This window comes from Protopterus annectens, chromosome 12.part0 (genome assembly GCF_019279795.1).
Source record: "Protopterus annectens isolate FY-2018-M chromosome 12.part0, PAN1.0, whole genome shotgun sequence".
Lineage (NCBI taxonomy): Eukaryota > Metazoa > Chordata > Ceratodontiformes > Protopteridae > Protopterus > Protopterus annectens.
Genome location: NC_056746.1, coordinates 600,418,240 through 600,436,851, shown reverse-complemented (window position 1 = coordinate 600,436,851; position 18,612 = coordinate 600,418,240). Strand labels below are relative to the sequence as shown.

At 35.6% G+C, this 18,612-nt stretch overlaps 1 protein-coding gene across 2 annotated transcripts in view; it reads right to left on the bottom strand.

The window, feature by feature from the left end:
- The window catches only part of LOC122816737, a 228,421-nt gene that overhangs the window by 188,184 nt on the left and 21,625 nt on the right, over positions 1-18,612 (bottom strand). For both annotated transcript variants that reach the window (XM_044089730.1, XM_044089731.1), the window contains exons 9-11: positions 17,631-17,722; positions 5,416-5,522; positions 4,065-4,247 (exon numbers count right to left, since the gene is read on the bottom strand). In XM_044089730.1, the coding sequence (XP_043945665.1) occupies positions 4,065-4,247; positions 5,416-5,522; positions 17,631-17,722 (382 nt within the window). The remainder of the gene's footprint in view (positions 1-4,064; positions 4,248-5,415; positions 5,523-17,630; positions 17,723-18,612) is intronic.

Sequence of the window (18,612 nt, the reverse complement as noted above, 5' to 3'; positions counted from 1 at the left end):
ACTGGAAATAACTGCTTTTACTACTGCTTTGCTACAATATTGTGAAAATTCATAATTGTCCCATGTGCACAAGCATAGCAGGCTAGCAGAGGTTAGAAAAGCCACATAGTGTATAGTACACAGTTTAGAGATAGCATCACTTTATTGCCTATCATGTACAGTGCAACACGATAGGATAGAGTGACGTAGCAGGCAGCTGGACATTTTGTCCTTTTTGGCTGTAGCAAATAACACAGAAAGTCACGCAACACAGCAGTCTATGTACTATAAAACTGAATAAAGGCCAAGAACACAGCTTCTATGGGACCTGACAATATCCCTGGCTGTGTTCTATGTGAACTACAAAGTGAACTGGCACCTGTGTGCCCTGTTCAATCACAGCCTCACCTCAAGCTTTGTCCCTACCAAATAGCACAATGCTACAGTCATCCCTTTCCACAAAGCACTACAAACCCTGGGAACTATCGCCCCATTAACCTGACAAGTCTGATATGCAAAGCTATGGAACGCATCATCATGGACCTAATAAACAAGGATATATAGGGAATTTCCAAACTCTGGATCCCACACAGTTTGATTTTGTGAAGGTTAGATCATGCCTGCTCAACTTGGTCGACTTCTTTGAGTCAGTCACCAGAGCTGTGGATGAAGGCAAGATGGTTCATACAGCCTACCTTGATCTGGCCAAGGCATTTGATACCATTCTCCACTCAGGAATCATAGAAAAACTCACTAAGCTAGGCATCAACCCCTATATCACTAGGTGGGTTGCAAACTGGCTCACAGATAGAACCCACAGTGTGGAAGTAGCTGACTCCAAGTCAGACTGCTGACCAGTCATGACTGGAGTCCCATGGGGTTCAGTCCTGGGTCTTCTCCTGTTTGGTATCTACTTCTCTGAAGTCCAGGCCAACATGAAGGGACTCTGGCTGAAAAGGTTTGCAGATGATTGCAAGATGGGAGCTATTATTAACTCCACAAGTGATGTTGACATCCTACAGAAAGGCCTCACTGAGACCAACGACTGGTGTCAGAACCATGGCCTTAAGCTCAATGCCAAAAAATGTATCATCATCCCCATTGGGAAAAACCCATTTCCCTTAAATTATCACATCAGTGGTAGTCCACTGAAAAGAGAAGGCATTATAAGAAATCTGGGAACATAGGTTGACAGCAACCTCTCTTTTGACCACCACATTGCCACTGTAGTCAGAAAGTCCTTTTGTGTGGCACATCTCATTACTAAGGGTTTTGCATCCAGGAAGAAAGAGGTCATTGTCTCCCTCCATTCTTCCCTCATTAGGCCAATCATCGAGTACAATGCCCCATTTGGCATGTACCTCACTAGACACCTGCAACAACTGGAGAGGCCACAAAAGTACCTCACAAAGAGGGTCCTAGGCCTTAAACAACTGTACTATATCGACAGACTCAAGAAAACTCCAACTATTCTCTGTCTCATATCTCCTACTTAGAGGTGATCTGTGCCTGACTTACAAAGCCATGTCTGACCCAGCTCTGTTAGAAATGCTACATGTAAAGAAATCCCAATTCCTCCGCACCACACACTCCAGAGATCGCAACCTCATTGCCACAATCAACAAAGCATGCTGGAGGGACAAGTTTATAACCCAGAGACTGCCCATGCTCTGGAACAGACTTCCCATATATGTCAAGCAGAGCACCGTACTGGCCCTCTTCAAGAAAAATCTTGATGAGTGGATGGGAAATAGAAATTTCATCCTGGGGATCACTTCAGTAGCCATGAGTGATAAAGCTGTGGTAAAAAGGGCCTTTTAGTGTAATCATAGAAATCAGCAGTACAGAGACACATCACCTACAACAAGGAAAAACCTCACTATTAGCTAAATGGCATAACTCTGAATCACTTGGTGATTAATGCAAGCTCTTAACAGTGCTTTTTCTGTTGCTATTGTGGTAATCTCTACTGGCAGCCCTTTGCATTGAATTAGCTTGGGCACCCCCTCAGTCATTTTGTCATACGTATACATACATCTAAACACACAGACACACACACACACACACACACACACACACACACACACACACACACACACACACACACACACACACACACACACAGACACATCTTCATACCTGCTACCTGTCCCTGAGTGAACAGGACATCCCTGATGTTGCTACTTATTTTCCCTGCCCCTTGAAAATGATAAATAATTACATTCAGTATACAATATCAGTAATTAGAGTTCCATTCCTCTTTGTTGTTTGGAAACTGTGTCATGATGAAAGACCTGTTGATCAATTAACTCTTTAAGTAGATCAGAGTAATATTTAGAAAGACTCCCATGTGTTATCTACTGCTCCTTTCCACCTTTGTGCACAGGTCTTGAACACAGCCCTCATAAGTCATGGACCATTACAGTCAATCAATAATGTCAACATTATAGTTCCGTGTTTCATAATATGTCATGATCCATGTCCCAAAACCTGTGTATTATTACTTTTTAAGTAGATTAGGGTATTATTCAAGATTTTCACTTATGTCAAGTGTCCTCCCATATATCTTTTGAGCTAAATAACATGATGTTCTAACTTCTGAAGTTACTTAGAGATTTATTTAACAGTCCCTACTGTCTAGTCCCACCACCTGTGTATTGTAGGATTTGGTCATTAGTTAAGGGGAGTTTATGTATGGCAGCCATGCACTCTCCACACACATACACATAACACACACACACACACACACACACACACACACACACACACACACACACACACACACACACGCACACACGCACACACACACACACACACACACACACACACACACACACACACACACCAAAAGCACAAATACACTTACTGTACATCAAACACCCAAATATCTAGATTTTACTCACACACATTGCTACCCATTTAACCATACATGATGCACACACACACACACACACACACACACACACACACACACACACACACACACACACACACACAAACCAAACATACACTTACTACACATCAAACACCTCCATCTCCAGATTGTACTCATACATGGAGCCACCCATTCACCCATGCATGTACACAAAAACACCCACACTCATCACACACTCACATTTCCCTTACACCATACATACCATTAAAAACACTCTTGCATGCATCCACAACAAACACACCTACAAACATATACCAACATTACATATCCATAAACTCTGTGCCACTGAACTTTAATCCCATCCTTCTCACTGAGAGTAATGGGTGATTGCAAACCATTTGTTGAGTTAACTTAAAAAGGTTGGCTGGAAGGTTTTCACAGCAGAGAGGGTCTATGAATTGCTTACCTAAGTAAATCACTTACATTGACATTCTGGGGGAAGAATACATGACTAATTATCATATGCCACTCCTCCAGATACTTTATTAGCATTTGCAGTAGGCCAGAGAGACAGCCCACTGCAATGCTGCACCTCTTTGATGTAAGCACTGTGGCAGGGCTGTCTATGAACTGGAAACGGGCACAATCATTGATAACTCAGGCTTAACACTGGTGGAAAGTTTTCTGAATCTAGTCCTCTGTTTGTGTCTGATATCTGGCATTTTTTGACTAGAATTATATTTTAGTGTGTGTCTCTTGTTTATGTGTTTTAAAATTCATACTCTCCCATTATGTTGATTATTCCTTCACTTTAATGTGGCAGTGACTGCAAAAGAGAAAATTTGAGGGAAAACATGGCTTATGAAAATTGCGACATATTCGCTTACATACATTTATTAGTTATCACAGCTACATTGATTAACTTGCAGTATCTAGCAGATCAAAAGTCCTTTATAACATTTAAAATGCATCTGTGGTATCTCACTAAAGAAGCATGGAAATTAAAACTGTTTATAATGAAGCATTTGAGAAATAAACCAAGACTATAAATGTAATAAATTCTTTGATTCACATGCTATAGAAAATAAGTATATATAATGATGTTTTGTCATAATTTAAACTGTATAGATGAAAAACAAGCTAAAAAACATATTACACAATTATTTTTAGTGCCTAGTGATTGTATTAGAATAAATATTAAATTTATTACCTGAGCTGCTGTTGAGGACAGTGTGGTCATAAATTTATCCAAATAGTCTAGATTATTTTGAGTGAGAATATTGTGTATTCCTTGACATATATCAGCATTAGACTGACTTGAAACACCACAAACACCACTACTTATTGCATATTCTGCTAGTTGTTCTGGATAGAGAAGAGTAATGACTGAACTCTGAAAAACAAGAAAAAGTATGCATGAAATATCTGGAAAGGTATAAACTAGTAACTTTACTATTAAATGCTTCTAAAATATCTAAAAGTCAGAATCATTTTATACGCTTTCATCAGCCAAAGCCCTGTTTTTTTATTTTTCAGTCATTCTCCTTTAACCACAAGAATCTCATTAGCATATCCCTCCACCTTCACATCGGTAATAGACCCTGAATCCTTCAAGTGGTTCAGTGATCACACACTACCTGTGTTAGTATTTGGGAACAATATTATAGCATTGCTGCACTTCATTTCTGTTTAACTGTGGTTTCATCATATATATTTGACATTTGCTGTTAATACCAGAATGCTTTTGGAAACAGATGGATATCTGACTGGGGATTTCCCCAACTTGCTGTGCTATTACTGAGGTGGGCAAGGAGTGCTTTGATGCAGTTTCATTACCATTTTTTATAACTCAATGATTATTTGATATATTGCCTTTTAATTTATTTCTTAAATAATTAGATTTGTAAGACACACGTGTCTCTTTTCAGGACACTCTGCAAACACATTCTGTTTAAGCAAGTTACTCATAGTTAAGCAGAAGTCAAGCAGATAATGAGGAGGCCAAAACTAGGACTTCATGAGAAGCTTTCTAGCAACTCACAACTTTAATTCACTGTGTTAATGGTGTTAAAGGAAATCTAAATATAGTATGTTTTCAGTTATAGGAGATGTTGCTTGTTTCTCCAAGATACATGTTGTGATACTGTAATAATCATACTATAGTTTATATTCATTAGCATAAGTGCTTCCTTTATGAAGAAGTACACATTATTAGCTTGCATAGCCCTGTGTCATCCATGCAATGATTTGTTGCAAACCCTTTTACATCCAGTTTACTTATGACACAATTAGTCTGATGGGACATCACTTTAATGTCTCATCCAAACGATGCCAGTCTCAGGAGTACAGCACCTAGTTATGATGCAATATTATGTCATTACTGGAAAATAAATCCAAGCATCAGTTGTGGGAATAGAAGCCATAGTCTTCTCATCTTCCAACATCAAATGCATGCATACAACTTGTTGTACCCTGAAACATTCTATAATGATCAAAAATAGATACCTCACTAATGAATGTAGTTGCAATGAAACCAGTGTTTATACTGCAGGTATACTTACCCCATCAAATTCTGACCAGGCACTAGTTAGTGTTTGATAGCTCACTACACTGCTGAAACTCTTCCAGTTGGACAGAAGCCATTCACTGCTCGTGGATTTGCTGCACTCTAAAACAATTGTAAGACATGTTAACATTTCACTGTTGATTTAATGTTAAATGAATGCATTAAATGGTGAAACACTTCTAAAGACATTGATAATGAATTTAATCAGTCTGCAAAATTTTACAGTACAGCTAATTCTTAATTTTATAACTTTATCATAACAATTATAAAAGTAATGTATTTAGAAAGAATGGTCACACTGATATGAAAATTATAAACTTCTATACTGAATGACTTTCAGAAGAGGTTTCCATTATTTTGAGTACAGTGTAATTTAAAATCTTGGTTTTTATTTTATATGCTCAGCACAATGATATGACAATTTGTGGTTCAACCCCAGATGCCTTATTCCCTGCATACTAATAAAGAGTATTTTCAGAATGGGTGATGTGTGTCTTCAAAAGTTTGCAAATATCCTGTACCCCTTTAGTGTACTGTCTTCTTATCACACTTTATCATAAATGGTTTTCAGTACAGGTATGGCAGCCAGATTAGACTGGGTGGTTTTCATCTATCCTTCCAATGCTTCTTTATGTTCATGAAAGCTTTTTCTACCATCATTGTACCTGTTTTAGGCAAGGTCCAGTTGATGGACTTCCCAAACTAACTTCCAATATCTACCAGTTGACCATATAAAGGCAACTTTACTTAATGCTGGAAATCTAAACAACAAACTTCCAGACCTTGAATCCTCCAAGTTTGAAACTGTGGTAGTGTATTCATATATATTAGGGACCACACTACCTCGAGACAGATACCTAGCGACTCAGAGCTGGAGCTTCTGAAAATTCAAATCACACAAAATTAGATTAACTAACAGAACACTGCAGGTTATGGAACCCCCTTAAAGTCTCCAGAATATCACACATCATTCCTAAATATTCTTGATGAACTCCCCATAATTAGGAACATAGTTATCCTTGGTGATTTTAAGTACCCAGTGTATAAGTGGGGGAACTACCTATGTACATAATTTCTTATATTTTATAAACAAGAACTCCCTGTACCAGATTGTTAATGAATCTACTAGGGAACAGCATATATTTGACCTGGTCATAACAAACTTAGCATTTGTATGCATCACACCAAAGGTATCCCCTCATTGGTCAACTCAGACCACAAACTAGTAATCTTCTCTATCTAAACCTCCAAACTAACAGGAACAAATATCACAGGATACAAGGACTTTAAATGTAAAAACTTCCTAAAATTCTATAAATGCCGTCTCCATAATCAAGTGTAATGATACTACTCACGATGTTGATAATGCAAAGCATTATACAGAAAGGTTCTACTCACACGTGGACAAGAAGATATGAAGGGTGTTGTTTCTATTCACACCTGGGCAAATCTATCAACATTGACAGTCCCAAATAAATGCAAACAAATGGGGAGGTTTAAAAGACCAAAGTTGTTTGTCTCAAGCAATAATAAACTGTGTAACAGAAGGAAGCAACTTCTAAACCACTGACCCCCAGCAGTATCATGTTGTGAAGAGTAGATCCTGTCTAATGAATCTTGTGAACTTCAAGAGAGTTACTCAGACTGTACACTATGGACAAGCTATCCACACAGCAAACATTAACCACACCAAGGCATTCGATACCACACCAAATACAAAACTAATAAAGTACAGGAATTATTAATTTACTCATGTGTGGTTAGATGCATAAACAACTGGCTTAGAGAGAGGATGGGGGCAGGGGCAGCATCCTCTGAGAATATGCAGGTGATTAGTGGAACTATGGATAGATCTGTTCAGAGGACTCCGCTGTCCAGTATCTACTTCTCTGATCTCCAGTTGTCAAATGAGGATCTCTGGTTAAAAAGTTCATGGATGTTTGCAAGCTAGGAGCCATCATCAAGGTCTGACCTACATTTACATTTACTCCAGCAGGAGATTGCTCTTGTCAGAAGATGAGGTACTAAAACTTGGCTGAAGCTCAATGCCAAAAATGCAACACTGTACTATTTGGTAAGCACTCTCTAGCTGCAGCTTATAGTATAGATAACATACCACTTCAAAATGAAAATGTTGTGAGAGATCTGGGTACTTGGGTGGGCAGCCACCTTATGTTTGATGATCAGATTGCAATAGTGGTTAGGAAATCCTTTTACCTTCCACAATAAATAGTTAAAAGAATTTCTTTCAGATCGAAAGAAGTTTCCACCTCTCTTTGCTCTCCACTGATTAGACCAAACATTGAGTAAAGGGCCTCCTTTGAGATGTACCTTCCTAAGCATATCAAGCAACTGGAAGGACCCAGAGGTTTCTAACTAAAAAAGATGAGGTGTTTAAAATACTTGCACTACGAAGAAAGACTGAAGGCTTTGTCCTTATGGTCTGTTTCATATAGACTCCTTAGAGTGATTTGTGTCTTGCTTAGAGGACTATAATGGATCCAGCAGTCCAAGAACTCTCATACCTCAGTAAAGCAAACAGTTCACTTAAGAATAGGGCCATGAGAACTAAATCTGTTCCAACAAATAAATAAGAAGGAGGAGGGACAGATTTGCATAAGCACCTAGTCCTTCTCTGGAACAAGCAACCTTTCCAATTTAAGTATTACGAGACACTGTCTCCCTTTGAGAAGGAACTGGACAGTAATTACAGTATAAAAAGGTCTATATATTTAGTTAAGTGTACATTTGTGTTTTACATGGGCAAACCTAACCACTCACTAGAAAAAGGATTTATGAACATTGTTAGGATATTCTCACCACAAACACAAATAATGCTTTATTAACATTATTTTTACATTGTTTGAAAAAGGGTTTACCTTTATCCCTGGCAAACAGTTTGATCTGGTTTACGCTATCACTTATTTACATGTGTTTACCCATAAATTCAAATTTTCTGTTCATTTTAAACAGGATGGAAATAATGTACATTTTACACATTTTTATTTAAAAGAAAAAGTACATTTAATCCTACTATGCATCCTTTGATAGTGTCCTTTGAAAAAGTGTGTAAGAAAGAAATGTATTCACTGGCTAAATAAAGATGCATGTGTTTGTTTAACCTTAGTAGAGAAGAAAGAGACCTTATTTGCAACAAAACTATCCGTATCATGAAGCCTGATAAAGGCAGAGAAACAGTTTTATTTGATTCTATAGAATAGTCTGGTATTGTTTTCAGCATGTTACAGGACACTGATACTTATGTACATGTTTCACACAATGAAGTTAACATAGCTCATCAAAAGAATCAATGTGTTCCTCCACAAATATTTGTTGCAGGGAGTTATTGATTTTAAATTATATGGATCTCTTTTAATAACTAATCCGGTAATTCCTGTTATATGTGGGATTCCTAAAGTGCATAAAAACATACAAAAATACCTTGTAGATAGCAGAATTTGTAGCTAGGATGTTAAACCCTATTTTCCATAAACCAACGTATATGCTAAGGGATTCATGGGATTTCCTGAGCAGGCTGAAGAGCCATCTATAGCACTGAATATAAAAAAATTCAATATTCCTAGTCTTCTTACTTTTCCTCCCCGCCTCACCTATGGCTCAGACTCCTGATATATGTGTTCAGTGCTTCCAACTTACTAAGTCCAATATGTACCACCCCGCCACACATAATCTACTATTGCAGTTACCTACCATATCTTCTTATTGATTCTTGATGCCTGATTAGTAATAGCGCTAAGGCTATACCTTACTTTCAGAACCTTTAATCTGCTGTTCTCCATCTTTCCGTCGCTACTGTAAAACTGCAGTACTGTATTGTCACACATCCGCTATTATTCCATGTCAACTGTATTCTTGTTTGCCTTGCATACTTATTTTATTCTATTTTATTGTTTCATCTATTCTGTAGTGTAGTGTTTTGTACCATCACTGCTTGATTTCTGTATTTTGATTCTGTAGCTTTATCATGTTTTGTTTTTTGGAGCTTTTCTTCCCAGGCCTGTACTGAAAATGGGATCAAAGCTGGCCCAGTAGACATCCCGGCAAACAAATGTAAATCAATAAATAAATCTAAATTTGTTTTTTGTAACAACTGTTGTTGTTGATTTCTTAAGTTGTATGCCTAAGTCAGAATGTTTAGTTCTTTTTCATACCTCCCTTTTGTCCTATCATTTTTTAACTTCTAAAGATATATTGATACTTATGTTTTAAATGAACATTATTCTTGACAACAATTTCATATATTTTGATGGAGAAGTGTACAGGCAAGTGAGCAGTGTAGCAATGGGGGTTTCTTGTGCTCCACCAATGACAATCTGTTAGGATATTTCACATGTGTTTCCTAGTAAATATTTTTAGTATTATAAATAATATGTTCGATATGTAGATGATATTTTTATTATATGGATGTGTCCTGAGCAGTTGCTTCATGAGTTTATTGAACATCTTAATCTCACTACTAAGTTTTTAAAATTTACTCACACTATTTCTTTCAACTCTGTCAATTTTTTTTGAAAAAGCCATTATAAAGACTGATACTAGTTTTGTTTCCACAATTTATGCAAAGCCAACCTTCAGCAATGGTTATTTATATTTTCACAGCTGCCATCCCTTTACACAAAAAAAAGTTTAGCAAATGGACACCTGATTAGATTAGCTAGGATGATATTGGACAAAGCTACCTGGACCAGAGAAGTAAAACTTTTGCTTGATATGTCCAAGAATAAAGCTTACACTGTGAAACTACATGAACAATTACAATAACAAGGACTTTCTGAATGAGGGCACTGAAATGTACTTTTATTAGGCTCTAACTCACATTACAAAGAAACATGAATTCTAATATTAATGATAATATGGTTGTGACCAACAATTTAGGATGTGAGAGAGAGCTATGGTTATACACTATAATAGTGGGGCTACTCAACTAAAATCTATTATTAATAACATATTATTGGAATATTCTAAAAATTATTTCATAATGTTTTTAAAACCCTTGGTGAATGGCCACAATTTGTTTACAAGGCTGCTAAGAATTTAAAAAGCATTTATGAGTTGTCAAAGATGGATGACACTACAAAATTAACACACAGGGCGGGGAAATGTAGTTCTTGTAAACCGTGTAAATTTATGATTAATGATAATGGTACAACAATTATGTGTTCTTTTGGTAAAGATTAGAAAAATATTACAAAAGTAACATTTGTAAAAGGTAATTGCAGTAGGACAAGGGTTGTATATTTAGCTAAGTGTACATCTTGTCCTGTATTTTACATGGTCAAAACTGACCTCTCACTAAGAAAAAGGATGTAGGAACATTTTACAATATCTACAACATAAACACAAATAATGCTTTATACAAACATTCCATAGAATATGACAACGTCCAGGCATTCCAATGTGGTATTATTGATAGAGTTGTCACCACCCCTCGGGCTGGTGCTTGGGAGACTACATTAGAATTCAATTAGAGGTAACATGGGATATATGCAAATGACTCCTTAAGGATATCAAGTGTTTCAGCTATCTGCCAATTCTGAATGTCCATGATTTTTTTTTTCCTTTTTTAAGTCTGTCATGAACAAACTCACACCAATAAAGGCAAACCCCACTAGCTGTGGACATGCATGTTTCAACCTTCTTATGGTCTTGTCAGCACAGCATAAGTGGAATGTTGGGCTAACATTTGGAAATACAGGGTTGTCGTACCCAAACAATGTACATAACCATTAGGGTTGACTGCAAAATATCCCAACTAACAAACCAAAATAATGAATATCAAAGTCACACAGAGAAACCAATCAGCAAAAGCTAAAAGAAAAATTGAGTGATTTAAACTAAAAGAAAAAATATAGCAATTTAAAAATAAATGGACATTCAGAACTGCCATACAGCTGAAACACCTGATGTCCTTAAGGGGTCATTTTCATATATCCTGTGTTACCTCTAATACAAGAGGTTTCAAGGAATCACATTGTGGAAAGTCTAGCTTTGCTAGATTTTTCTTTTAGTTTTTGCTGATTGTTTTTTCTGTGTGACCTTGGGACTCATTGTTTTAGTACATTAGAATTCAAGGAAGTAGTTTGGCAGTTTAAGTTGAAAGCTATGATTTTTCCAGGGCTAAATGAGACTATTTCTATATTACCTATACTTAAATACAGCATATCTAAGTTATGAATTTTATTATTTACATTTCTTAACATATATTCAAAATTAATTTATATGTTTTCCATGAGTTAGTATGGTAAATGTATTTTTAGTTGAAAGGTGCTTTTTTGACTTTAAGAATTGATAGATTGTTTATGATGTCATTAATTAAGATATAATATAACAAGGTTGTATGAAGTTGCTGTTAATGTTGAGTAGATGAAAGCAGAAATTACAAGTCATATTGCTAAAATTGAGACCATCGTGTGGAGTTTTTTGTTGCATGCCCATAGTTAGTATTAGTTTTTATTCACTGCTTGCTGATAACATTTATGCACTTGTTTGCTTTGACATTTCATTGGCTTTAAATGTTTTTAGTCCATGGTACCATTGTTTCTTTTGGTTAGCCTTGCTCAGAAGGCTGACTTTTTTTTACATCAGATGTGCAACAATGCCTCAGTGTGAAATAAAACTTATTGCTGTGGCAGTAAAACATTAGATTTTCATCAAGGCAAACACTTAAAAGCAAATTAAATGTTTCATTGCTTCTGCTTGCAGCAGCCAGGCACTTGTCTCAAATGGATATACTTATGCATTTTGGTGTACAAAGAAACATGTTTTGTTTTGTTTTTTTGCATGTGTACATAGGCCAAGCAGAGAAGCACTATCAGAGAGTTATTTATTTATTCATTCATTTATGTATTTGCATATGTTTACCAGTTAAGACTGATTGGGCATGTAACCCCTTTTCAGTGGAGACCTAGGGAGAAAAAGCTCTATTAACAATATTATATAGTAATCAGATTCATTGTATTGGAAAGCTGATGAATGGTTACAATACTGAATACATTTGTAAAGATCTGGAATCCTTCAACGAAGCCTTGTCATATCCCAGTCTTCTTATCTGAAAATCAGTATGCCCCAATATTACTGACTACACCTATCATTTGGCTGTACACTTCTCCATGCATGCATCTAAGTTGGTTCTGCGGTTTTATAGTTTTCAGTTGAGTTTTTTTGTACACTGGTTGCTGGGGGTTTTTTTTCTATTGAAAAATTATTTTCATAATTTGCAAGCTTATAACAGTTTTCAATTTTAAAAGCTAAGTGGATTTTCATCACCTGTCTAGCAGTTTTTAACACACAGCATGGTAAGCATAGGACTGTCTCCTTACAAAAGTTATTTTTAGAGCTGGTAATTTTTATCGTAACTGATAATTTTAGTAAAGGATTGACAGCAGTTTACACATTTACTGTTTGTGTTATTGGGAACGTTTTAAAAAAAAAAGCTCTTTTGAGAGCTGGTAATTGATTGAACAACTGTGTCTATGAGAAATTAGACTTCCGTTTGAGATATTTTTTGTAATGGAGTAAGAGAGGGTTGATCTCTCTCTTTTTAGAAAAAAGCTCTTTTAAGGGCTGGTAATTGGTAGCATTGTTCTAGTGCATTAGTACTTTTAATTTACTTCTGTGACTAAATATAATTGCGGTTTCCATCACAATATTTTGATAGTGGTGGTTAAAGGTTCTCTGACACTCGTTGCTATGACTACACAAAGTATGAATGAGGATGACATCAGCATGTTTCCAATGCCCGATGAAGTCAACACGCTTACCATCACATTACAGGAAGTCGTTTCTAAAGCACAAGATTTGTTAGAGAGGATGACAGGAAATGGAGGTCGTTGTGCATTTAGGTGAGATAGGAATGGTAACAGCCGTTCCTCTTCAGAAGAAGGGACCATCGTAGCGGATGCAATGTTTGACAATGGTAAGCCCATTGTTGAATTACTAGAATCCAACATTGTGGACCCATTTTTTGACTTTAGTATCAACAGTGATGTACCAACGGACTTGAGACAGATATGAAGAGACATGCCACATTTCAAAACTCAGTTTTTCCAGTTGGAGAAAAAAGTTCTTAGATTTAAAACATTGATATATGAAAATCAATACTTAAATAAATGTATTAACTTGTCTATTGTGCCTTTGGGGCTTAGATTGTACGCGTTTCCTAACTCAGTGAAATTTGATAATAATTTATTTAACAAGTTAAAGGAAGTATATAATAATATGGGGCTGGAAGTACTTAAATTGTTAATACAGTGGAACAAGGAAAAGATGGATTGTTTAAAGAATGAGATTGTGAAACTTGGTAATGTTTTAAGAGAACATCCTATGATTTCTTTTTACCAGTATATGTCTGACAATTTTGGGAACAAAGTTAACCAATTAACTGATAATATAGTAAGTAACTAAAAGAAAAAAATGTTAAGGGATTTACAAGCTTACCAACAGAAACAAACATATTTAGTGAATAAAAAAAGAAACAATAATTTTTCAAATGACAAAAATGAGAGAAGGGAATTTCGGAAGCCTGAAGGGTTGAACAGGCTTGAGTCCTTCACTGAAGTAGGAAATAAGAACTATATACCTATAATTGATGATAATAGGGATCAATTAACTAGTGTTTCTAGTGTTGAAAGTGAGGAGAATGTTCCTTTTACCAGTCAGACTACAGGGACAAATACTCCACCCCCAAATCAGGAAGCATTTGGGACTGGAAAAAAGAAGAAAGCCAAGAACAAAAGGCATTAACATTTACACAAAAAATATTTAATTTGAGTAATAAAAAGTTTAGTGATGTGGAGGTTAAAGTACTTCAAAAAGGTTCTTCATTTGTGCCTGCAAAAAAGCTGGATTCACTGATACTATTTTGGATTTTAAATTGTATGTAGGAAAATTGAATCTAAGATATTTGTATCATGGTTTATCTTTACCTGGTGCTGGGCAATTTAAGAAAAAACAAAAATGTTAACCCTCCCTTGGTTAACACCTTGAGTGTTTTTTCTACTATTTGGAAAAATGACCTTTATAATTTACAGAGTAGAGGTAAACAGTGGAAATATTTGGAGAATTTGACTAACGAGGAAAACCTGGTGCTTAAACAGTTGGCTTCATATAATAATATCAGATATATGAAAGCAGATAAAGGTCAGAGACTTGTTATAATGAATAATATGGATTACTCTAGTAGTATTAAAGAGTTATTGACAGATGAAAATAACTATCTTAAAGTGTCTAAAGACTTTATCAGAAAGAAATTTCAAGAACTGGATTTGATTTTGCTTGATTTATTATATCAACAGTACATTTATATAGATGTTTTTGAATATCTGAGTGTTGATGATCCTCAATTGGGGATGTTGTTTGGCATCCCCAAGATATATAAGAACAAAAAAAATTCACCATTTAGGCCAATTTTTTCAGCCCCTTTTAGTAAAACACCCAAAACTTCCATTTATTTAGATAATATACTTAATCCTATAGTGCAAAGGAGTAACTGGTATCTTAGGGATTCTTGGATGTTTTTGGAAGAGCTTTGGCACTTCCAGTTTCAGGGAGATGAAAGTCTGTTATGCATGTTGGACATATGTTCACTATATACAGCAATTGATCAAAATGAAGGTATAGAGTTTATGAGGCTCTTTTTAAGCAAAGTGAAGTGTAAGGATGACATTTTTGTCATTTGTCAGTTGATGGAAATAGTACTGCATAATAATTTTTTCATGTTTGAAAAAGAAATCTATCAACAAATAAGTGGGGTAGTAATGGGGGCTCATGTAGCCCCTGTCTTTGCCTACTTAGTGATGTGTTGGTGGGAAGTCACATTTTTAGAGAAGATGGATTTATTTAAGTATGTAAGGTACTATAGACATTATATTGACAATTTATTATTTGTGTGGGCAGGTAATAGTGAACAGTTCGATGAGTTTTTTAGGCAGATTAATCAAACAGTATCTTGACTTGAATTTATGATTAGCAACATAGGCACCACAGTTCAGTTTTTGGACGTGGAAGTAGGGATGGATGTAAATAAGACGACATTTAGGAGTAATGTTTATAGGAAGAAAACTTTCAGTAATAATTATTTAAACTTTGAAATCTTCCACCCCAAATATATGAAAATGAATGTATTTAAATGTCAAGTAATCAGACTCAGTAGAATAGTCAGTGATGACCAACAGTATAAAGTGGAAGTTGAAGCCCTTAAACAGCTTTTTCTTTGTAGGGGTTATTCTGTTGAAATTCTTAGTGATGTGATTCAGTATGTGGGGAATCATAGGGATGACAAGTACCGTCCTATTCTTACAGCTGGATTTCCGAAAAAGAATCTTAGTCAGAATATGATACAGAATGAGGAATTTAAATATGCAGTCCCACTACCTATGAATGTAGATTGGTCCAATATTAAAAGAATTGTACAACAAAATTGAAAAATTATTTTAGGTAATGAGGAATTGAATAAAGTTATAGGGACTCAACCAAATTTTATAAATAAAAAAACTAAAAATTCAAAAGAGATTTTTGGAAGGTGGCTATAAATGTGAAGATCATGACCAAGTAATTACTCGGTTAGGTACTTTTGCTTGCACAAATTGCAATCAATGTAGGTATATGATGGGTGTACAGAGTCATTATTTTAAGCATTTAAAATATACTTTAACAGCCAGAGGTAGGTTAATTGCCAGAGTGAGGGTTTAGTATACCTTGCAGTGTGTTCCAATTGTGAAAATTTCTATATAGGAAAGACTATTAGAAAGTTGAAATATAGAGTTAGGGAACACCTTCTTGCTATAAAAAAAAACAATATGAATAATGCATTAGCAAAGCATTCTCTGAGCTGTGAAAATTTTAGAAAGTTTACTTTTTTGTAGTAGAAAAAGTTAATACAGATAAATTTGTAAGTTTATTTAACAATTTTTAGAGAAGATAGAGTTGAAATGGCAGATTTTTTAAAGAGCTGACGTAACACCTGGCATTAATGATAAAGTTTTGGTTAAAAGTTATCTGAATTATGTAAATTTTTGACATAAAGATGAAACAATTGTGTGTCATGTTTTAAAGTCTTGTTTCAAGTTTGTAGTACATTTTATATCTTATGTTTTGAAAGTTTATTGGTTATTTAATAACTATGCTTTTAAGGTTTAATTACTGTGGGAAGTGATGTTGGGTTGTTCTTGATATAAAAGGAAGTGATGTCAGTAGTGTCGTGTATGATTCTGAAGAAGTTCTGTAATAAACGGGATGAAAGTGCTAAATCTATTCTGGCTCCAGTGTGTGGTTTATTTCTAATTAGATTAATTGTATTGGAACGCTGATAAATGGTTACAATACAGAATACATTTGTAAAGATCTGGAATCCTTCAATGAAGCCTTGTGATATCCCAGTCTTCTTATCTGAAAATCAGTATGCCCCAATATTACTGGCTACACCTATCATTTACCTGTACACTTCTCCATGCATGGTATTGTCATAACAAGTCAAAAAACAGATCAAGGCCATTTGTTTCAATGCTATACAAGTCTCTGAAACCTTATGTAATGTAAGTAACATAAACTGAGGTTTGTGCAGATGACTAGAAGCAATATTTGTTTGTCTTTTGGGCTTTTCCTGGTTAGGGGTCGCCACAGTGGAACTCCGATCCGCTAATGATTGGCAGTTGATTTTTATGGTGCCGAGTTGCCAGCCCGATGCCCAACCTTCAGTGAAAGCACGCCCATTCACGCATGTCTTTCAGAGGCCACTCGACTGCGGGGAGGACATGCAGACTGCACACAGAAGGCACTCCAGGCGAGAATAGAACAGGAGAACCTCTTGCTGTGAGGCAACAATGCTACCTCTGTATCACCGTGGATGTTTAGATGACTAGAAGTAATCATTTCTTGTATTATTTAAAGTTCACTTCAGGATAAATACACAGCAGCAGCATGAATTAATGAATCTGTAATACTAAGAAAAGTATAATTTCCTCTACAGCAATTCCATTGTATTGTTTCCACACTAAAGTATGAAGAATAAAGTTTGTTATCATATCAACAGCTTATTTTGTCTGTAGTGCCTTTACATCATACTGCAAGACTTTTAGTGGGATATTTAGGTTTTCAGAATGGAGTACTGTTTTAAACAAATAGCAATTTTATCAGGAAATAACATATCTGCGGTTACACCCCACATATAAATGCTAAAAATGTTATACTTACCAATCAAGGAGAGGGTACTTGAAATCCAGTCTGCAATTGCTATCTTTTCGGCATCATCTGATTTGCAGTAAACATCATCCAAAGCTTGTACACTAGTAAATAAAAAAAATGGTACATCATTAAAGTGCCATAGAAATCACAAGTGTAGCAATGCAGATAAAACATTCTAAGAAACTGTTAAGACTATTAAACTTTAATAAAGTTGTATGCTTCCCTTACTTCTCAGGTTTTAAGTTTTACTGTTATACTTATTGGTGAAACATTGGCACATTTGCCTTTAATTTTTCATTTCTTTGCATATAATACGAGCTTTGTGGCATAAATCTGCTTTTGAAACAGTTTAATATACAAAACCATCTCCAAAAAAATATATGAAAGGCGCATGCATCTTGTTTTAAGTCTTTGTTTCAATAACACTCAGAGAAAGGGAAGAAACATGCACATAATTCATGAAAGAGCAACAAAGTAAATATAGTAAAGTTTTGCATTTTAGTATAAAAATCTGTTTTATATGACACATTTTAGTTTTATTTTTAAATATTATTAACCTGATTGCTATAGCTGAAATATTCTTATTAACCCGATTGCTATAGCTGATGAGTAATATTTGCTATGAGATGTTGTGTATAAACTGTTCATAATTAACACAATTATGGCACCGACAGGCCTGAGAGAATGTTCCAGCCTGAAAAACCCCTTTGTTCTTTTACTCATGCTGGAAGGAAGGAAGGAAGGAAGGAAGGAAGGAAGGAAGGAAAAGAATGACTTCCTTCCTTATTCAAAAGAAAGCCCCCCCCCCCCATATAAAATATAAAAATAGGTTGTTGCAATGGAGGATGGGAGGGTGAGGTCTTCACCTCATTGAAAAGAGGCTAATATTATATATAGCCTTCTCCCTCACCTAAGATGCCAAATACCTCACTATATGTCCAGTAACCTATTATCTGCCTAAATCCCTATCTTCTGCAGTAATGCCTCCCCC